The sequence below is a fragment of the Chanos chanos genome, chromosome 11, assembly GCF_902362185.1.
Source record: "Chanos chanos chromosome 11, fChaCha1.1, whole genome shotgun sequence".
NCBI classification, from domain to species: Eukaryota; Metazoa; Chordata; class Actinopteri; order Gonorynchiformes; family Chanidae; genus Chanos; species Chanos chanos.
The window spans coordinates 25,415,201-25,439,119 of record NC_044505.1 but is presented as its reverse complement, the minus strand read 5'-3'; the positions used below and the strand labels follow the sequence as shown (position 1 = coordinate 25,439,119).

General features: G+C 42.6%; 1 protein-coding gene across 1 annotated transcript in view; it reads left to right on the top strand.

The window, feature by feature from the left end:
- The window catches only part of ank2a (ankyrin 2a, neuronal), a 68,961-nt gene that overhangs the window by 9,325 nt on the left and 35,717 nt on the right, over positions 1-23,919 (top strand). The window contains 19 exon segments of the mRNA XM_030787891.1: positions 606-704; positions 911-1,009; positions 1,720-1,818; positions 6,128-6,325; positions 6,739-6,837; positions 6,921-7,019; positions 7,347-7,544; positions 7,925-8,023; positions 8,255-8,353; positions 8,481-8,579; positions 12,772-12,870; positions 13,050-13,126; positions 14,823-15,005; positions 16,169-16,247; positions 20,390-20,493; positions 20,784-20,816; positions 21,556-21,780; positions 22,170-22,268; positions 22,992-23,146. Coding sequence (XP_030643751.1) covers positions 606-704; positions 911-1,009; positions 1,720-1,818; positions 6,128-6,325; positions 6,739-6,837; positions 6,921-7,019; positions 7,347-7,544; positions 7,925-8,023; positions 8,255-8,353; positions 8,481-8,579; positions 12,772-12,870; positions 13,050-13,126; positions 14,823-15,005; positions 16,169-16,247; positions 20,390-20,493; positions 20,784-20,816; positions 21,556-21,780; positions 22,170-22,268; positions 22,992-23,146 — 2,242 coding nt within the window.

The following is a 23,919-nucleotide window of genomic DNA, read 5'->3' as shown; positions in this document are numbered from 1 at the left end:
GTAACACGACATACTGTTTTACAGTAAACTTTTTTTTTTATAAGTAGAAAGAGTACATTCTAAAATAATGCTAAAAACACAGTAAATATATAAACCAGTAAAATAGTTGTTTATTATCAAGTATTATGAACTGTACAGAACTGTGTGTGTGTTTTACTTTTATATGACTGGCACTGCAGTAGGTTTGTTTACACCAGCATCACCACAAACATGTGAGTAATGTGTAGAGGTATCTGCAGCCCCTTTTTGACATTTTCAATAATGTCTTTGTACCACGGAGCAAAGAATAAGCAAAACCACAGTGAGCAATGCACTGAGGTCCGGTGTTGATAATGGTTGGTAACAAACTAGTACCAACAGAACATCAGAGCCCCACAGGGGAAAGTGATGTAGAATTTTCCACTTGTGGCATCATCTCAGTGCTCAAAAAGTTTTGGAACATTTCGGATTTCAGATTTCGGATTAGGGATGCCCAGCCTGTATTATGTTGTATGTGTAAATATCTGTAAGTCTTTGAAAATTGTTGGTTCAAGCCACAATATATCATACATTATACAATCAAAATATTTAATGTAATTGTGTTTTTAACATGAATGTCTTGGCAGAATGGCTTCACTCCATTGCACATTGCATGTAAGAAGAACCGGGTGAAAGTGATGGAACTGCTGGTGAAATATGGGGCATCTATACAGGCTATCACTGAGGTAAAGTTTATAATGCCCTGTTGAAGATCAGGCACATCTGTTACAGATGAGCTTGCTGCATATCTTATGATTAGCAAGGTTTAAAGATCTGCCTACCACCATTTTAGTTTTTAATGCGTTTACCTGTAGAATCCCTTTCATTATAATTTGTAAATTGTAATTTCTCTTTCCCTCTGCTCTTATCATGCTTGCTGTTCTCTCTGCAGTCAGGCCTTACCCCTATCCACGTGGCTGCATTTATGGGTCACCTCAACATTGTCCTGCTGCTATTACAAAATGGAGCTTCTCCGGATGTATGCAATATAGTGAGTCATCAAATTTACAACTATCTAAAACAACAATTAAGATCATCGCACACTTTGGGGCAGATTTGCTAGGTATGTTGGTAGCTTTCGAAGAAATTTTAGTGTCAGGGTTGGGTCCATATCAGAAAATGTGTGGGTTCACTCCTGTCTCCCATTCCGTGGCCACCAGACAGCAACCAAACATCAAAAAGCTTACTTAACTCTCTTTCTAACATAAACAGGAGAAAATTTCACAGCTAAATAAAATGGCACCCACCCCTTACAGCTTCCTCACAAAAATGCACGTCAGGTTATTTTTAGAGCCCTATTTATAGTCTATTTACAAGGCTTTAGGCAGCTGTGCAAACAGATTACAAGTAACACACAAGAACCATTTCAACTATCACTGCTACTACTGCTACATCAAAGGTTACTGCTACACAAACAATTACTGCTACAAGAATTATTGCTACTACTGCTGCTACAACAATTACTGCTATAACAAGTGGGTTAGTCTGGCAGCAGCAGAAAGGAGTCTGGTAGCCAATGTCTGCTCTCCCAGGTATTTATCTCTGTCCCCCGACACCAGTCCAAATAGGCAGTTCATTAACAGAAGAAACGGTGTTGTGGGAGGGCCACCCTGTCAGGAGGAGAGAGGGAGGAGCAAAAGAGGGAACAGGCGATGAACATATCCTTGGTGTAACATTCGTCCTAATGTTTTGGATTTGCAGCGTGGTGAGACAGCTCTCCACATGGCTGCGCGGGCTGGTCAGATGGAAGTGGTTCGCTGTCTGCTGCGGAACGGGGCACTGGTGGACGCCATGGCCAGAGTAAGTCTCTCTTTTACAGTAAATCAGTGTTGTTTCATCACCATCCACAGTGTATATGGCCTTCAAGTTCGTCTGGAATTGCCACAGCATTGTTCAGTTAAATGGCAGAAAACATTCACAATCGTGCCATTTTGAGGCATACCACATTCTCAGGTGAACTTAACTGCCAAAAACAGACCATATTTAATTTGCTTCAAGGTCATTTCCTTGGCTTGTTAGCCAAGTTAACCAAAGTCACAGCAGCATCTGAGGTTTACTTTAGAGTTTTAGCTTGAATAAAAGATGGTGTTATGCCTGGGATCCTGTAAAGATGCTTAGTGACAACTCTGTAAAAACAAATTTGATTTGGATTTAGGAAAGGGTTAAATCTGGACTGAAATCTGTCCAGGAGGTGGGGGCTTGGGGTCAAAAAGGTCCTGAAGTCACACTGAAAGAAAACTCACTGAACTTCGTCTGTCAGCTCATTTTATATATGGGCCTGGACTGTTGTGATGAGAGGAAGAACAGGCACTGGAGAGATCTCATGGAAGGATTTTTGATGATGGAACAGAAAAATAAAAATTTGGCTTTAATGCAGAGAGACAGACAGACAGGACACGTGAACTCTAGTACTGTTAGAAATAGCAACATAATCACCAAGAATGTAACTGCAGTAAGGTAAATATTTACACCTCAAAATCTAAAGATACCACAGATATAATAAACTTCCCCTACTCATAACTTACTAGGCTTTGCACTAATAACATATGAACATATTATTTTTTAGGGCTATTTTGTCTTTGGGTTAACAGAAAACATTTGTTTTTGTAAATATTACCGATAATGTAGTTAATGCATTGCAAACCAAGAGACTTTCATTCATCTTCAGAGAAACATTTCTCTCCAGATCAGTCCTTGCCCTGTTTGTTTTTGTCCTGTGCAGATCAGCCAGTGTCACTGAACAGACACTCCTCCAAAAGCCTGTGATGGCAGCAGGGCTGGTGTTCTGGCATATGTATAGTGTTCTCTCAATGGGATTAATGGCAGTAAAGAGTGATGTTCAAAAAGAATCACTTCTGTTTGAGCATCTGCTCATGCACCATATACCACAATTTAAATGTACAACTTTATGGGCTACAGTGTGCATTCCAAGGACTTTTAGTCTTCAGACTTCCATGCTCAATCAACTTATCATTGTCATCATCCCTGTGTGGCAGTTTCATCAAATCATTTGCCTCATCACCAAAAAACACGCTCACAAATATTTCTATCACAACTTTAGTCAAAAAAAAAAACAACAACACTGACGTCTGACTTTACAATCATACAAAAATGAATGAAATCAAATTTATAACATTTAAACAAAGCTAAAAAAAAAAAATTGTGTTTTCATAATGAATCAGAGAGGTTGAGAGAATAACTGCCTTTGTAGAAACTTTTCTATCCTCCAGGAACATGGAGAGGAAATGTGCAGGTGTGTGTGGAATGGCTCTCTATCAACTCTGCATAAAGTCTCATTTTATGAGAACTGAATAGACCCAGCACTGCCTGACTTCTGCTGAAGGGCTGGAATATCCCCGTCCTCCACTGCTTATACAGCAACAAGCTCACATTAAACAGAATGGTACATCAACAACTCAAAAGTCAACTTCAGGAGGCACCTAGGAGAAACATCAGGACTGTCATAGCTCCAATTCAGTTTTATCTGTATAGCGCTTTTTACAGTCAAAATGGTCTCAAAGCAACTTTACAGCAATTAGTACCTAAACCCTCAGTGAACAAGCCCAAGGCAACAGTGGCAAGTAAAAACTCCCTAATGATGTGAACAGGGGGAAGAAACCTTGGGAGGAACCAAGACTCAACAGGGGGAGCCCATCCTCCTCTGGCCAGCACATAAAACAGGCATTCATAGTGTGAAAAGAAAGTCCTTCTTTTTCAAGATTCAAGAGTTTTATTGTCATGTGCACAGCAATACAGGCAGTTACACTGGACAATGAAATTCTTACTTTGCTAATCCTCCGTCACCAGATGAGTATGAATAAAAGAGAATATACAAATAAGTAAAAAAAAAATCTTATAAGGAGGACAATATATAAATAAGTAAAAAATCTTATAAGGAAGACGAGAGACAAAAACGAGAGAAAAATGACAGCTGGGGTAGATCCATAACAAGTGAAGTAGATCTATGAAAGTGACTTAGTGTTGGAGTATTAGCATTTAAGTTACATGTGCAGTTGTTACAGTGAGTGTGCAATGTCGCAGTTACATGTGCGGTATGTGCGAGAGAGCAGCAGTCATAAAGTGCACTGTGCATTATTGCATGATGACAGTAGTGGGACAGCAGCACTAACAGCTGTTCATTAAGTAATGTGTGTGTCAGTCAGAGGTCCTCCAGTCAAAGAGGTTGGAAGGGGCCATGTGTGAAAGAGTCATACACAAGCCAGATTGCCTGTGGATAGAAGCTGTTTGTCAGTCTTGATGTCCTGGACTTTACACTTCTATAGCGCTTGCCTGATGGTAGAAGTGTGAAGAGGTTATGTTGTGGGGGTGTACTGTCCCTGATGATGTTGTGGGCCCTCCTGATGACCCTGGTGTTGTAAGTGGTCCTGCACTTAGAGATGGCATAATTTAAATCATCAGAGGTTCTAAGTATATTCTTGGGTTGTCCATATGGGGCTATCCTCAGCAGAACCAGAGAGTGGTTTCCTAGTACAGAGAACTCCAACCAGAAGAAGGGCGTCGGGGTGGATCAGGTCCAGAGAGCAGAAGGGGTCAGGATCACTGGTATCTCAGGAGTAGCAGAGGGGGAGAGAGAAAGAGAGAGAAAGAGAAAGAGAGAGAGAGATGGAGATACAGATATTGTTAGATGTACTCATTGTCACGTAATGATTAAGGACAATGTACATCGTGTGCTGAGTGCAAGCGTGGACTCTGGCAATACTAGCAATGACAGCATAACTGAAAGGCAGTGGCAGGAGGTTAAACAGGCACCCTGGGACATAAAGCAGCCAGCCATTCCACTGTCAACAAACCTGAATGAACGCATCTTAAGGATCCCGGTTAAACAGCCATGAGGGCACCCTGGGACATAAAGCAGCCAGCCATTCCACTGTCAACAAACCTGAATGAACGCATCTTAAGGATCCCGGTTAAACAGCCATGAGGGCACCCTGGGACATAAAGCAGCCAGCGATTCCACTGTCAACAAACCTGAATGAACGCATCTTAAGGATCCCGGTTAAACAGCCATGAGGGCACCCTGGGACATAAAGCAGCCAGCCATTCCAATGTCAACAAACCTGAATGAACGCATCTTAAGGATCCCGGTTAAACAGCCATGAGGGCACCCTGGGACATAAAGCAGCCAGCCATTCCACTGTCAACAAACCTGAATGAACGCATCTTAAGGATCCCGGTTAAACAGCCATGAGGGCACCCTGGGACATAAAGCAGCCAGCCATTCCACTGTCAACAAACCTGAATGAACGCATCTTAAGGATCCCGGTTTAATCCAGTTGTTGCACTTCTGAATAGGTTTCATGTGCTAACGGAAAGAACAAAGAGCTGAGGTGTTACAGTGTATAGTGTAGTGTATAGTATAGTGTAGTGTATAGTGTATAAGTGCCTTCAGAGAAACATATGAAATGTTTCACTCCCTGGTCCCTCTGTCCCCTTGAGTCCCCTTTTTTTGTTCTCCCTCTAGTGTTGGGTCTGGGTTCTGTTTTCACTGTTCTCTCTTGAGTTTTAGGGAAATGTAAGAGAAAGACTGTCTCACAGATGGCCTAAGTGATCTTCAAGTTTATAAAAACTCAAGCTTGGCAAAGCACCCAGATTTGGCAACAAACACTGTAATATTCTGTAAACATATGTATACATGAGTTAGAGAGGCACTAGAGTTAAAAAAAAAACAGGCAGCATAGAGAATTTATTTGGCTCATAATTAACGCAATTCAAAAAAAAGACAGCAACGAACACAACACAATCTAAGCTTAATGAAAGACTTGGCTTGGCAGCACCCTGCCTCAGCAATGCTCTCCATTTCATGCCTGAGTGGGGTGAACTCCCCAGCCTTTGTGACTTGAGTGAATGGAATGTGATCTTAGTAATGAAATTTAACCGAATAACATAAGATATCACTACTGGAACATAATGTGTACATCTCTGAAAAAGTAATACTGAGCCACAGTAGGCTTATTATGGGGAGTAAAGGAATATGGTGTTGCAGGTCATTAGGGAGCTATCATATCACAGGTGACAAAGCATATACTATAGCCAGTACATTGAACAGAATATACTGTTCTGGGAAGTAAACCTTTTTTTTCCATTTCAGGAGGACCAGACGCCTCTTCACATTGCATCTCGTCTAGGGCAGACAGAGATTGTTCAGCTGCTGCTGCAGCACATGGCTCACCCGGACGCAGCCACCACCAACGGCTATACACCCCTGCACATCTCTGCTCGGGAGGGGCAGCTGGAGACCGCTGCCGTGCTGCTGGAGGCTGGAGCATCACACTCATTTGCCACCAAGGTGAGGAGACACGCATACATATGCGCTGTACCATGTCAAAATAATGGGAAAAATTACAAAACAAACAAGTTACAAAACAACAGTGTTAACATGTTTTATTTTCTTGCCTGTTGACACCTGAAAAGCAGAAGGAAAAAAAGCATTAAATTTTCCTGTACGTTAATATTTGTGATACAAGATATTGCCACATTAACAGTGAAGAACCTGTCTGATGATGTGGTTGTAGTTAACCTATGATACTGTAATAGTAAATAAAGTAAATTTTGAACCAAACCTTTCAAAACCCGTTTTTTAAAATGAAGACAAGCCAGATCATTTCACGGGTGCAACAAATTCACGCACTCACTCGTGCGCACATGTTCACGCACACACACACACATTAGTCAGTTCTGGTCTCTTCTTTGCCTCTGCAGAAAGGATTCACTCCATTACATGTTGCTGCTAAGTATGGAAGCCTGGATGTGGCAAAACTACTCCTGCAACAGAAGGCACTTACTGATGAGGCTGGGAAGGTGAGTATTGGAAATGTATAACATTATTGTACATCACTGGTGATCAACAAGTTGTAGTACATCTCTGTCACACTGTGTTTCAGAATGGACTCACCCCTCTTCATGTTGCTGCTCACTATGACAACCAGCAGGTGGCGCTGCTGCTTTTAGATAAAGGAGCCTCTCCTCATGCCACAGCTAAGGTTGGGACCCAGGGGAAAAACTTAAATGTTGGGGACTCTCTTTAAATATTGTTGTGTTCTTCCCGTAAATTATGAGTCTCTGCAAATCTGTGCTGGTACGCTATGATATGGAATTTGTTACTTGTGTTTTTAAAAGTTTCCCACTTAAGGTGAATGTTATTGGTTACACTGGCGATATCATACTTGCATTGTGCACAGCTCTGGTGTGAAACAGTGTTCAGTGGTCCTTTGAGCATTCTTGAGACGTGTGATTTGTCCCCATATGTAATGAGCCAAGTGTTTAGGATATCATCCCGGCGAAATGATATACCCTGACTCTTGGTACAGAATGGCTACACTCCCCTCCATATCGCGGCCAAGAAGAACCAGCTGCAGATCGCGTCTGCTCTGCTTCAGTATGGAGCAGAGACCAACACGCTGACAAAACATGGTGTCAGCCCCCTCCATCTGGCCTCACAGGAGGGCCACGCCAAGATGGCCTCCCTGCTGCTGGAGAGGGGCGCTCACGTCAACGTATCCAACAAGGTCAGACTGCACTAAGACACGGACACCATTGCCTCACATTCACTCTGGGCAATGGTGTGGTTTAATTAATGCTCTAAAATGAAACCACGTCATTGTGCCCAAGAAGACAGATCCACCCCAAGTTACATCAATCACAGTTGAATATGAACCAGGAGAAGGGTGTGTTAGCTGTTTTTGTAACACACCTGGTCACATAAGGCCATACCATCACACCTAAAACCAAAGGGAGACCAGTAAAGCGACTGTTACCACTCACACTGACAGCAACAGACAATGTTTCTGTAAATGTATTAGGCTTTACCTCTTATCAGTAGTAATGGACTAAACTGCAATTAAACAAAATCTTCATATAAAGCTTAGCTGTTGTCTCTGTTTTTCAGAGTGGGCTAACACCCATCCATCTTGCTGCCCAAGAGGACAGAGCTGAGGTGGCTGAAATCTTGGCCAAACACGATGCTAACTTAGACCAACAGACCAAGGTAAGACCAAACCTACAAGCTATAAAGTTAGATACTTCAGGCTATCGTCTTCAACCGATGAGTGTTACAATGTGAGCAGTGTGTAAACATTGTTGCAATGCGTAAAAATGCCAAACAAAGACATTTTGTGATTAAAAGCTGAAATGGTCATTTCATGCATTTGTGTGATGTGGATCATAATGAAAAGGTTTGACATATTTCTGGGCTTTTCTTCTTCATATTTCACCATAGCTGGGCTACACACCACTGATAGTGGCTTGTCATTATGGAAATGCCAAGATGGTTAATTTCCTTTTGCAAAACGGTGCTAACGTCAACGCCAAAACAAAGGTAAGACATGAGCTTAGGCAGTACTAATGCTATTAAGAGTTCAGATAACTGATTTAGAGATCACAGATAAATAAACTATATCAGAGAATTGTTATATAGTACATCATTGTGTGTGTGACTTTTTCAGAATGGCTACACAGCCTTGCACCAGGCAGCTCAACAGGGAAACACTCACATCATCAATGTTTTGCTACAGCATGGAGCCAAACCCAATGCCGTCACTGTGGTGAGAGATACACACTCACATACACATGCATACGCATGCTCATAGACACACAAACACACGCGCGCACACATGCACGCACGCACACACGCACACACGCACACACGCACACACAAATAGATCAATAACTTTCCCTCTTACGCCTGCAAAATGAAGAAAGAGAAAATAAACATAAGTTTAAGATTGTGTTTGTGATTGCCAAGATCATTTCTTCTTGTCATACTTTTGGGTTAAGTAAACTCCTAGTTTCATTCAAGATTTTGCCAAAATATTATTCTTCATTTCTGCATTATATCTCTGGAGGCTGTGCTTGTTCTTTCAGAGTCCAATGTTGTCCCAAACGCCACAATGTTATCCCAAACACCCCAGTGTTATCCCAAACGCCACAATGTTATCCCAAACAGCCCAGTGTTATCCCAAACGCCGCAATGTTATCCCAAACACCCCAGTGTTATCCCAAACGCCGCAATGTTATCCCAAACGCCCAATGTTATCCCAAACACCGCAATGTTATCCCAAATGCCCCAATGTTGTCCCAAACGCCCCAGTGTTATCCCAAATGCCCCAATGTTGTCCCAAACGCCCCAGTGTTATCCCAAACGCCGCAATGTTATCCCAAACGCCGCAATGTTATCCCAAACACCCCAGTGTTATCCCAAACGCCACAATGTTATCCCAAACAGCCCAGTGTTATCCCAAACGCCCCAATGTTATCCCAAACGCCGCAATGTTATCCCAAACGCCCCAATGTTATCCCAAATGCCCAATGTTATCCCAAATGCCCCAATGTTATCCCAAACGCCCCAATGTTATCCCAAACGCCGCAATGTTATCCTAAACGCCCCAATGTTATCCCAAACGCCGCAATGTTATCCCAAACGCCGCAATGTTATCCCAAACGCCCCAGTGTTATCCCAAACGTCGCAATGTTATTCCAAACGCCCCAATGTTATCCCAAACGTCGCAATGTTATCCCAAACGCCCCAATGTTATCCCAAACGCCCTTATGTTATCCCAAACGCCCCAATGTTATCCCAAACGTTGCAATGTTATCCCAAACGCCCCAATGTTATCCCAAACGTCGAAATGTTATCCCAAACGCCCCAATGTTATCCCAAATGCCTCAATGTTATCCCAAATGCCTCAATGTTATCCCAAACCCCCCAAATGTTATCCCAAACTCCCCAATGTTATCCCAAACGTCGAAATGTTATTCCAAACGCCCCAATGTTATCCCAAACGTCGCAATGTTATCCCAAACGCCCCAATGTTATCCCAAACGCCCTTATGTTATCCCAAATGCCCCAATGTTATCCCAAACGTTGCAATGTTATCCCAAACGCCCCAATGTTATCCCAAACGCCCCAATGTTATCCCAAATGCCCAATGTTATCCCAAACGCCCCAATGTTATCCCAAACGCCCCAATGTTATCCCAAACACCCCAGTGTTATCCCAAACGCCCCAATGTTATCCCAAACGCCCCAATGTTATCCCAAATGCCCAATGTTATCCCAAACGCCCAATGTTATCCCAAACGCCGCAATGTTATCCCAAACGCCCCAATGTTATCCCAAACGCCGCAATGTTATCCCAAACGCCGCAATGTTATCCCAAACGCCCCAATGTTATCCCAAACGCCGCAATGTTATCCCAAACGCCGCAATGTTATCCCAAACGCCCTAATGTTATCCCAAACGCCCCAATGTTATCCCAAACGCCCCAATGTTATCCCAAATGCCTCAATGTTATCCCAAACCCCCCAAATGTTATCCCAAACGCCCCAATGTTATCCCAAACGCCCCAATGTTATTCCAAACACCCCAGTGTTATCCCAAATGCCCAATGTTATCCCAAACGCCCCAATGTTATCCCAAATGCCCAATGTTATTCGAAACACCCCAATGTTATCCAAAACGCCCCAATGTTATCCCAAATGCCCAATGTTATCCCAAACACCGCAATGTTATCCCAAACGCCGCAATGTTATCCCAAACGCCCCAATGTTATCCCAGATGCCCCAGTGTTATCCCAAATGCCCAATGTTATCCCAAATGCCCAGTGTTTTCCTAAACACCCCAATGTTATCCCAAACGCCCCAGTGTTATCCCAAACGCCCTAATGTTATCCCAAACGCCCCAATGTTATCCCAAACGCCCCAATGTTATCCCAAATGCCTCAATGTTATCCCAAACCCCCCAAATGTTATCCCAAACGCCCCAATGTTATCCCAAACGCCCCAATGTTATTCCAAACACCCCAGTGTTATCCCAAATGCCCAATGTTATCCCAAACGCCCCAATGTTATCCCAAATGCCCAATGTTATTCGAAACACCTCAATGTTATCCAAAACGCCCCAATGTTATCCCAAATGCCCAATGTTATCCCAAACACCGCAATGTTATCCCAAACGCCGCAATGTTATCCCAAACGCCCCAATGTTATCCCAGATGCCCCAGTGTTATCCCAAATGCCCAATGTTATCCCAAATGCCCAGTGTTTTCCTAAACACCCCAATGTTATCCCAAACGCCCCAGTGTTATCCCAAACGCCCCAATGTTATCCCAAACGCCCCAGTGTTATCCCAAACGCCGCAATGTTTTCCCAAATGCCCCAATGTTATCCCAAACGCCCCAGTGTTATCGCAAACGCCCTAATGTTATCCCAAATGCCCCAGTGTTATCCCAAATGCCCAATGTTATCCCAAATGCCCAGTGTTATCCCAAACGCCCCAATGTTATCCCAAACGCCCCAGTGTTATCCCAAACGCCGCAATGTTTTCCCAAATGCCCCAATGTTATCCCAAATGCCCAGTGTTATCCCAAACGCCCCAATGTTATCCCAAACGCCCCAGTGTTATCCCAAACGCCGCAATGTTTTCCCAAATGCCCCAATGTTATCCCAAACGCCCCAGTGTTATCCCAAACACCCCAATGTTATCCCAAACGCTGCAATGTTGTCCCAAATGTCCCCTTGTTATCCCAAATTTGTTGAATAACCCTTTATTCTGTATGTATTTGTATGTGTAGAGCTCCCAAAACCCTACTGCAGCTTGTGAGAGAATAGCTATTGGGTTCTTTTATTAAATAGTTAGATAAATCTTGGGTCCCTGAACTACAAATTTAATCAAAAGTAAATCAAAACAAAACTGTCTATTATTTATGTATAAAGTTATCAAGAAATTCCCTGATAGCAGTTACACTATATGCACTAACCAAACTATCACACTGTTTTTTTTAATCACAGGTTAGTTATTATTTTCAAAAACAGGAACACAATATACAGAAACATTTTTAAACACCACCAAAACAGCTAGAGTTATTTGTAAAAAGGGAAAACCCAAGATGAAAAGTGTCAAATGGTACACAAAAGTTCCTTATCAAATAAACTTAATTTGACTCTCAAACTAAACAGAAATAAATCCATTAATGATTCAAAAGTTTGCTCACACGTACAAATGGCCAGCATTAACACATGAAACAATGTGTGGGCCCACACTCTAACACTAGCCAACAAACTCTCTCCCAACCCCACACATAGCAGGCCTAGTTTGTCGCTTGTGTACGCTGTGGCCCAACAAACTAAAAAGGCTGCTTCACTCAGGAGAGCAACTAAAATAAAACACAAGAGTCCACCTTGTCCCGGACGAGTATGGCCTTCTATGCGCCCGCGAGTCCGTCAAACCTGCTCAATACCGCATCAGCCGTCCGTGTCCCGCCACAGATTGTTTAGCCAACAAACCCGTTGAACACTAACAACTGCCTTTACTGTAAGCACAAAGTGCTCATAGAGAAACGTGTCGCCTCTCCTCTGCTCCGTTGCCTAAGCCATCTGTCTCTCCCGCCAGGCCTTCGTCATTCCCCAAAATCTTAACCAATCAGAATTGAGCAGACCTCTAACAATTAATCAGAATTCATGGGCATTACTGGTATCTAGACAGATAAGGATTCACAAAGTTTATACTCATCCAGTCAGCGGTTTTCCATATAAATAAAAGGAAACCTATCCATTATGCACGTAGAAACAGGAAAGAAACAATTCATCAACTATGTACACTTACAATCACCTATGCATAGGAGTTTCAAGTACATCCATAAAGTATGAAATGAAAAGTCATCTTAACTCCTTCACATCCTTTTATATAATATGAAATTTTTTCCTCTACACATTACTTGTCATTATCTCTGCTTCTCAGAATGGAAACACAGCCCTGTCTATTGCCAGACGCTTGGGCTACATTTCCGTGGTGGACACACTGAAAGTTGTTACGGAAGAGGTCATTACCAAAACAACTGTGAGTGACTCAGATTGAAACTCTTTTGGAGAGGGGCAGTACTGCAAGAAAAAAAAGTCTGGTCTCAGCTATAAATCGAGATTGAATTTACTTTTCAGAGATTCGAGAACCTTTTGAAATGGTTGCATCTCAAACAAGTTTCAAACAGTTTTCCTGTTTTCCTATTGGTTGCACTGCAGATGGTAACTGAGAAACACAAACTGAATGTTCCAGAAACGATGATGGAAGTTCTTGATGTGTCTGATGAAGAGGGTGAGTTCTGAAGCCATTAATGTCCACAAGCCCCAACATAAATTTTATTTTGTAAACCTCACATTGTTTACAAATTTTCAGGTTAAAAACTAAATTTTCCAGCCATTAAAGCCACTGTTCAGCATTATTTAAGTACACTCAACTTAACAATGCCAGTAAAACCTATCTGAGCCCTCAGAAGGCAGCGCTATGAGTAAACCTTCCCTCAAAAATGTTGTCTGACTGTAGTTTTGAGCCTTTAACTCGCTAGCTGGGCTGTCTGACTCCCTGCCATGAGGGCTGCCTTACCCTAGGGGGTGGACTGCCTCTCTCGGCTCTTCTCTCTGCTCTTAATTTTTTTTTGTTGAACCCATTTTCTTTTCAGATCTGTTTTTGCCACCATTATTCTAGTTTGACGTTTAAACAATCTCATATTCACGTCTTTGTTGTACTGTATTTCCAGAGTGGCCTCCTGTTTTAGTGATATACATTCACAGTGACTCAGTCGTTAGCACTGTGGCCTCACAGCAAGAAGGCCCTGGATTCGAATCTTGGCTGTCCCAGGTCTTTTCCGTGTGGAGTTTGCATGTTCTCCCCGTGTTTGCGTGGGTTTCCTCTGGATGCTCCAGTTTCCTGACAGCATCAAAAACATGCATGCTAGGATTAGCACTCCTGTCAGTAACGTTGACTGATGCACTGGCAAAAAGGAATTGGAGTTGGTCCCTGGGGCACCTGTGGCTGCCCACTACTCCTAGCTCCTAGTGTGTGTGTGGTCACTCCTCTAGTGTGTGTATGGTCACTGGCGTATAGAATGGGTTAGTGTGTGTATGGTCACTGCTCTAGTGTGTGTGTGGTCACTGGCGTATAGGATGGGTTAGTGTGTGTGTGGTCACTGGCATATAGGATGTGTTAGAGTGTCTGTTTTCAATAGTATCTGTCTGCAGAGCCGAAGAGCCGCAGTTTTACACCTAACAGCAGTTTCACACCAGCAGTTTCAGGCCAGTGGCATTCAGAGCATGCGCTGACACTTTATGGTTAGGGTTAAGGTTAGGGTTAGGCTTGGGGTTAGGGTTAGACGATCGACCATTGGCCTGAAACTGTTGGTGTGAAACTGCAGCTCTGCAGTCAGACCCTTCTCTCTGTTTTCTGCAGCTCTTAGGGAGTGGGAGCTCTTAGAAAGGAGGAGCTCTTAGGGAGGAGGAGCCCTCTGGGAGGAGGAGCTCTTATGGAGTGGGAGCTCTTAGGGAGGAGGGGCCCTTTGGGAGGAGGGGCCCTTTGGGAGGAGGGGCCCTTTGGGAGGAGCCGCTCTTATGGAGGAGGAGCCCTTTGGGACACAGAAAGGTTTTTATGTGTAGATGCTGAATGAAAAGAGCAAGCACCTCAGTCAAAGCCTGTTGATATGTCTTCCTCTGGTCTTCTATCTGTATACAGTAGTGTGCTCTAGGCATGCCTTGGGTATGCTGTGTAGATTTTCTGCTGTGCTCTGTCTGTGTGTGTGTGTCGGTGTGTGTGTGGTTTGTGAAGTACAGCCTGAAGTTCTTGAAGCTTGGCTTGATATTAGTAAAGTTAGTAATGGCAGGAGTGGTGATAGCAGTGCTTGTCAAATTCAGCGCAAATTAATTATTGTAGATGCAATATAGATGCAACACTTGCACCATACCAGCAGGAAGATGGCAATGAAGTACTCCTCTTTTGTTGTTCATTTTGCTCAGGTTGGAGAGGCAAAACTATTTTTTTCAGACAAATAACACTTTTTGGTGTAAAATTGTTTTTCTAGGCGAGGACACCATGACGGGTGATGGGGGGGAGTACCTGAGAGCAGAGGACCTCAGAGAACTAGGGGATGACTCACTCCCTGGGCAGTACCTGGATGGTATGAGTTACCTCAGTCACAACCTGGACAGGTATGGTGCTCTGTCAGAAAGGTAAAGTAGTATCACAGTAGCATGAATGCTGCCCTACAGCACCTGTTTCAACTGACATTCACTCCATTGTGTTCATATGGAAAAAGGCTATTATTACTCCTGTTCCTAAAACATGTCCCTGAGAAAATAGTGACTTCAACAGTCAAGTAATTGTTGGAACATATAATTATAGGACTTCAGTAGTTTATGGAATGTATGGAACATATAACATTCAGTACAATAGTCCCACAAGTTTTGCTAAGGAAATTAAAACAAGTGAAGGCAAACCCGTATATAATCAGACTGTACCCTTCATTCCCGACAGGTAAGCAGTAGGTCCAGGTCAGTTCAGTGTTGTCTGATCTACAGACGACTAGTGAGGCAGGACCGTGAGGATGCGTCTGTTCCCCACTTCTTTTCACTCTATATGGAGATGACCGTACGTGTAGTTACCATGATAACGATCATATTGCCATATTTTCTAGTGATACAGTTATACTCAGTCCTCTGGATCAGGGGTGTGATGTCAGATATGACAGTTTGTGGATTGGTCTGAGAAGCATCAAGAGCTTTAAAAGTTAAGGAGACTAAAGAAATGGTTGTTTATCCTAGTGCTCAGTATCGATCCAGGGGGAAGAAACTGAGCAAATAGCAAACATTTGGGTCTGATTTTTGATCATAGCTGTAATGGTTGTTAAGCAGGCTATGAAAATTGTGGCTAAACCTAATCATGTCCTCCATAAAAAGCATGAGTCCATGGGTGGGGAAAAAGGTGTAGACTACCTCAACGTCAATCCGGTTTGCCACTGTCAATAAAATGATGAGATATTTGACAGGGTGTGCACATACGAATGTTTGGTTCCTATTCTCAACTTTTTTTTTTTTTTAATAACAGTATTAGTTGTTCTTATGCAGGTCTGTGTATAACTGAAGAACATGTGCATGAAAATGGCTAGCTTGTTCTCCAAGACAAATTTCTTTATGCAGACCCACAAAGTTCACCTTTAACCTTCGACTATATCACCTATACACGCATGCCTCATCACACACCCATACAAACACATACTCAATCACCTATACACAGTCAGTCCTGTATACACACTCACTTAAACATGGACACACACACACACACACTTAATCCTGTGTCACTTTGCCTCCAGCAGGTCCCACCCAACTCCACCCCACCATGACTACACTCAGAAGGAGAGTGTTTTGATTGAGGACATGATCTCCAGTCAGCAGGTGAGCTCCCCCGTCTCACATGCAGTCTCACTACAGTATGATGATAAGCCCCTGGGCAGACGGCGGTGGGACTCATATGAATGACTCTTTTAGGCTCTTCTGTGGATTATTCATGGATTTATTTACCAATTTGGAATGTCCTGTGCCCTGTGCCATCATAAGTTCCCAGCAGTGCCCAGTCCAGCAGGATAAGGACTTACCTTACATATGCGTCCTCCAGAACATGCACCATGACATACTGGTTGTTTTCACTTGCCAGTGTACAAGCATCTCCATGGAAATGTAGCATGGGTGGAGGCCCATGTTAGTTTCCCTGTATTTACCTGCATCAGTGCAGGTGCCCCAATGATGCTTGGCATTGCGGACTTCCATTTGTTTAGATTTAAATTGTTTAGCCTACCTGCTACACCTTGTAAACGGAGATGGAGAAGGAAGCGAGGCAAAAGAGCTGGAGCACTGGTCAGGCAGAGACAACAGAAACAACAAGAAAACCGTCACCCTCTAAGTATCCTTCTAACGAATAATGTTCATCGTAATGAACATCATAATGTTAAGACTAATATGACTATGTATATAGCTAGTAGTGACATTTTTCCCATTAGTGTACTTTCAGGCCCTCGTAGCTCATTTCGGTCTAGAGTCAAACAGACCATATTTCGTAGCAATTTAGTTCCAATTCAACTGACTCCCTCCTCCGATATGATTACTGTAAGCCCGGTTACGCTGAAGTTAGGTTTTTATCAATATCAGATCGCTTTCACCTAAGGCGTTGCTTGTTAGTGACCTGATCAGTGATCTTAGCCTTGACATGATGGGTTTGTGTGAAACTTGGTTAAAGCCAGACGTTTTTCTCCCTTTAAATGAAGCTTCATCCCCTAACTATTCCTTTTCCTGTGCTGCTAGGGCAGCAAAGAAAGGTGGGGGTGTAGCTCTAATCTATAATACTAAATTTACTTCTAACACCCTTAGTTTACCTAATTTTGACTCTTTTGAGTTGCTCTCTGTGAAGCAATATGGTACTGCCTCAACTTTTCTCATAGCAGTGCTCTATCGTCCCCCGGGGCCCTATAGTCAATTTCTAGATGAGTTTTCTGAATTTATCTCTGTTATTCTTACTAGAGTGGATAAAATCCTGATCTTGGGGGACTTTAATATTCACATCAATAACCATTCTGATTCACTTAATAAAGCTTTTACAACTATCATAGACACTTTTGGCTTTAACCAATATGTTCACGAACCAACTCATCTCAGTGGCAACACTTTTGATCTTATTCTAGCTCGCGGACTAGATATCTCTCATGTTATCGTCTCTCCTTACTCTGCTGCCCTCTCAGACCATTTTCTTATTACTTTCCAAGTAACTCTTCCGTTCACGCCAATTGTCTCTACCGCGGTTCGTAGCTGCCTTCGCGTTAATGCTTCCACCACTGCTGCGCTCGCTGATCTGTTTCCTACTGCTCTCAACTCTTTTACTGATCAGCAAAGATCTTTGAACGACTTGACGGACAGCATAAATTCTACCCTTCGTAATGTACTAGATATGGTAGCACCATTAACTATAAAAATAGACGTAATCACTTAACACTTTGGTTTAATAAAGAAACCCGCGCGCTGAAGCAGGTGTGTAGGAAATTGGAACGAAACTGGCGGGCAACCAAGGTAGAGGTTTTTGCCTTGCATGGCACGACAGCCTGATAGATTATAAAAGCGCTCTCTACGCAGCCAGATCCGCGTATTAATCGAAAATAATTAATGTTAACAAAAATAACCCCAGGTTCCTTTTTGATACAATATCTGAACTTACCCAGAATCCCTCCCCTCAATCTAGCCCTTTTACCGCAAACGATTTTGTTGAATTTTTCTCGCAAAAAATAGACTTAATTCGTCGTAATATTCAAATTAATTTATCAAATCAGACTGCCTGCATGGTCTCTGTTACTGCGCCTAAGATTAGTCAGGATGTGCAGCCTTTATCTCAATTTAACCCTATCTCTCTAGACGTGCTGTCCAAATTGGTGCACTCTGCTAAACCAGCTTCTTGCCTCCTTGATCCCCTACCTGCAAAACTTTACATAGAGCTTTTCTCGGTTCTTGGCCAAACAGTCCTAAACACTCTAAATATGTCACTTAAATCTGGCATTGTACCCTCCTCTTTTAAAACAGCCGTGATCAGGCCTTTACTTAAAAAAACCAAATCTTGACCCTGAGGTCTTAAATAATTATAGGCCGATCTCTAATCTCCCGTTTCTTTCTAAAATACTTGAAAAATTGTAGCTGCTCAGCTGATAGCCCATATGTCCTCTAACAGTCTGTTTGAAATATTTCAGTTAGGCTTCAGGTGTTTTCACTCTACTGAAACCACCCTTACTAGAATAACTAATGATCTTTTATTAGCCATGGATGCTGGTGCCTACCTCTGTTCTTATTCTGCTTGATCTGAGTGCAGCATTTGACACGGTCGATCACACTATATTGTTAAAGCGCTTGGAAAACCAAATTGGCATTCGTGGCCTGGCGCTCTCTTGGTTTAAATCTTATCTCTCTGAGAGAAAGCAGTGTGTCCACTATAATAATGTGACCTCTGAATACCACAAGCTTAACTATGGTGTTCCTCAGGGATCAGTCCTTGGCCCTCTTCTATTCTCTATTTACATGCTCCCTTTGGGTGACATTATTCGTAGTTACAACATTAACTTCCATTGTTATGCTGACGATACTCAGATTTTCTTACCTATCCAGCATAATGACCGCTCTGAATTGGCTAACCTTGAGGCATGTCTTTGTGCTATTAAGGGTTGGATGTCTTCAAACTTCCTGATGCTTAACGCAGGCAAGACTGAAATGCTGGTCATTGGTCCCCCTACGCATAAGCATCTTTTTAGTGATCTAACTCTAAATTTTGACAACTGCATCATCTCTCAAAACTCTTCAGCTAAGAACCCTGGTGTGATTTTTGACTCTAGTCTCTCGCTAGTCACTCATATCAAGAACACAACCAAAACTGCCTTTTATCACCTCTGTAACATTGCTAAAATTAGGCCCTTTCTAAGTATGGCTGATGCAGAAACCATTGTTCACGCATTCGTCACGTCCCGCCTCGATTACTGCACTGTTCTTTACTCTGGCCTGCCTGCCTCTAGTACCAATAGTCTTCAGCTGGTCCAGAATGCTGCTGCTAGAATTCTGACCCGAATAAAGAAGTTTGATCACATTAGCCCTGTCCTGGCTTCCCTTCATTGGCTCCCAATTCATGCAAGGGCAGATTTTAAGGTCCTCTTATTAACATATAAAATTTTACATGGGCTTGCGCCTTCCTACCTCTCTGGCTTAATTACACCCTATAACCCACCTCACACCCTGCGCTCTCAAGATTCTGGATTATTAGTCATTCCAAGAGTTAAAAAGAAGTCTGCTGGCAACCAAGCCTTTTCCTACCGCTCTCCCTTCCTTTGGAATGGTTTACCTATAGAAGTTAGAGAAGCAAACTCTCTCAATACCTTTAAAACAAAACTAAAGACTTATCTATTTTCTCGAACTTATGCATGATATAATTTTGATTTGACTTTGTTATAGACATGTAAAGCCCTTTGAGACTATAAATAGTGATGTTGGGCTCTAAATAAATATTATTATTATTATTATTATTATTATTATTATTATTATTATTATTATTATGATGGAGAACAAACCCTGTGTGCCTGACCCCTGTGTGATAGATGTGTTCTCAGCAATACTGCTAATAATGAGATTCAAAATCAGAACCTCAGTGGTGGGAGCACAGAATAACTTAGTGCTATGACACTTGGGCTTTTGATGTTTTTTTATAGCCATTTTAGCTGGGTGGTTAAATTCAAAAGTTAGTCCTACTGGTAGTGTTTTTTGTGCATGCATGTGTGTGTGTGTGTGTGTGTGTGTGTGTGTGTGTGCGCATGTGTGTGTGTGTGTGTGCGTGTGCGCACGTACTGGTATCTTTCTGGTATCTGGGGTCAGGGATAGGTGATATCCAGGGTTAGGCATAGATTAGTAGTCTTTAGTTACAGGCTAATGGGATTCAATGGGAAGTCGGCATTAGGATATGAGCACAAACTTGTGTGTGTGTGTGTGTGTGTGTGTGTGTGTGTGTGTGTGTGTGTTGGCAGATGTCAGTTCTCTCTAGAGAGACAGAAAAGGACTGTTACCGCATGAGCTGGGGAGCAGAGCACTTGGACAATGTGATGCTCACAAGTACCCTGCTGCACTCAGGGTCAGTATGTCTCTCTCTCTCTCTCACACACACTAACACACACTCACACACACACACACACACACAGAGGAATGATTCAGACAATCCCAATGAGTTTGTTTGGTTAAATATAGTGTGACACTGGGTGAGTTGATACAAGTTGTGGAAATATTCTCATCACATAACATGCAACAAAACATGTTTTTAAATTCTCTTCCTCTCTCTCTCTCTCTCTCTCTCTCTCTCTCTCTCTCTCTCTCTCTTTCTTCTCCCCATCTTTTTGATTCCATAATGCGTTCTGTTTCACGTAGGTCCACCTCATGTCTTGACAATGACAACAGCAGGTAATAATTCATTGCTTTGCCTATTTGTCTGTCTGTCTGACTGATTGTCTGCATTTTCTCAGCCCTTTTGCAGCAAGATCCAGTCATTATCATTCTTACTGACATCAAGAATTTAAGGACTGAATTGATTAAATCTATCATTTTGATGAATTATTTTTTATTGTCCTCACATTGTACATTTGTCCTAGTGGGACAGCTGAACACACAGTGCCTTTACCAGAGTTTTCATTTGTCCAGTACATTAATAAAACACATTGATGTCACTTTGGTGTATAGACCTCCAGAGCATGTGAATTTTCAAAGAAGGACATAGTTTTTAAGTATAAGTGAACTCATGAATCAGCTGGCTAAAGACATGTGATGTAATTGTCACATTCTGTACTAAAATCAAGGGCTCACTTTTAAGATATGTTTGATGTATGGAAAAGGAGGTTAAATGTTATTTATAGTGTAATATAGCAGTAGTGTCTGCCCTACAGATGTCCTGAGAATGATAACATTGACAGTGACAAAGTGACAAAGGGTGACTGAAAAGACATCAAACTGTTACTCACACAAATGACATCTGAAACAAATAATTGTTATTTTTGGGAATGTCTACACTGCATAGTTTTGCACCCCTCATGCCTTGTGTTTCATATCATCATACCATCATTAAACTCACATCTGGCAGAGGACAATCTGTTTCTGAATGAAGGTTTGTGTCTGTCTGCTGAATAACTGAGTCTCTTGCTCCCAGTTTCCTGGTAAGTTTCATGGTCGATGCCAGGGGTGGAACCATGCGCGGTTGCCGTCACAATGGCTTGCGCATCATTGTCCCACCACGGAAGTGCTCAGCACCCACACGGGTGACCTGCCGCCTGGTGAAGAGGCACAGACTGGCCTGCATGCCCCCCATGGTGGAGGGAGAAGGACTGGCCAGCAGGATTATAGAAGTTGGCCCTATTGGAACACAATTCCTAGGGTAAGAAATCACAAAAATGTATATGTGTTTGTGTATCTGCGTGTGTGTGTGTGTGTGTGGGATGTGTGTGTGTGTGTGTGTGTATGTGAACGTCTATTCATGACTGGCTTGTCATTTTGTAGTAAGTCTAAACAGTTCACTAATTCAGAGACACATAGACTTATACATTGTGATTTAAACTGTCCAAAGCCTAATTTTGGAAGTATTGCTATTATCTCAATATTTTAATTCTGTTGTCTCCATATTTTAGTTTGAACTCTTGAATTAAGCATTTGGACAGTTCAAAAGTGAGGTACTAATATTTCGGTCCATTCCTGTTCTTGATTAGCACAGTTTGAGGTTCATTCTATCTTCTTTCTATCTGTCCTCTTTCTCTGCTGACGGAAAAGCAAACTCCACCTCCCTGCAGCCCCTCCCCCTCTTAATGAGGGCGAGAGTCTGGTCAGCAGAATTCTACAGCTGGGTCCACCTGGGACTAAATTCCTGGGGTAGGACTGGAAAAAAAAGATGCATTTTAATATTGTTAGTTTGTGTCTTTAGCAGTCGTGCTTGGATATTGGCATCAGTCCTTCAAATTAGCATTTTCCTTTATTTATCTAGATGTTTTTGAATGGAAATAATACATGGTTTTTGTCATGCTCCATGAAATTTGTTTGTGTGTGTTTTTGTCATATGTGTATCCTGTCCATTGTTTTATCTTCTTCTTGTTCCTGTTCTTCTTTTTAGTAGTAGTAGTAGTAGTATTGTTGTTGTTGTTGTTGTTGTTGTTTTCGTTGTTGTTTTATTATTGTTGTTATTACTACTGCTACTACTACCTTCAGATTAGCATGAGTCCTTTCATTTTAGACAGTGCACTGAATCAGTGGTGGTCAGTCTGAATTTACCAGTGTGAAGAAAATACATCCCTGTCTTTTACTGCTGGTCAAACACATAGATTACCCTCTCCTTCCTGTGCCAGATGTGTCAGTAACTAATTTAAATAATTTATCATGTGCTGCATGGCAGACGTTGGCTACCAAGGCTCTCCCTCTACGTATTTTGTAAATATACACTAGTTCAGTGCACTGCATTGTGCTTCTTCACTCTCCACTTAATTCTTTTACTTTAAGTGCAGCACCATACAACACATTCCAGCACTGAAAGACATACCTTGACATCAATACACACACACACACACACACACTAAGAGTGTATCACGGTCTATGCTGCAGGCCTGTGATTGTGGAAATCCCTCACTTTGCGGCTCTGCGGGGGACAGAACGGGAACTTGTGATCTTACGCAGTGAAACAGGGGAGAGCTGGAGGGAGCACCACTGTGAACACACAGAGGAGGAACTCAACCAGATTCTGAATGGCATGGATGAAGGTGAGTCAGTGTGGGTCCATTACACACCCACAGACACTCTCACATTTCACATCCACAGACAATCTCACCATTACACACCCACAGACACTCTCACATTACACACCCACAGACATTCTCACCATTACACACCCACAGACACTTACAGACACTCTCACCATGACACACCCACAGACACTCTCACCATTACACACCCACAGACACTCTCACCATTACACACCCACAGACACTCTCACCAGGACACACCCACAGACACTCTCACCATTACACACCCACAGACACTCTCACCATTACACACCCACAGACACTCTCACCATGACACACCCACAGACACTCTCACCATTACACACCCACAGACACTCTCACATTACACACCCACAGACACTTTCACCATTACACACCCACAGACACTTACAGACACTCTCACCATGACACACCCACAGACACTCTCACCATTACTCATCCACAGACACTCTCACCATTACACACCCACAGACACTTACAGACACTCTCACCATGACACACCCACAGACACTCTCACCATTACACACCCACAGACACTCTCACCATTACACACCCACAGACACTTACAGACACTCTCACCATTACACACCCACAGACACTTTCACCATTACACACCCACAGACACTCTCACCATTACACACCCACAGACACTTTCACCATTACACCACCACAGACATTTTCACCATTACACACCCACAGACACTTTCACCATTACACACCCACAGACACTCTCACCATTACACACCCACAGA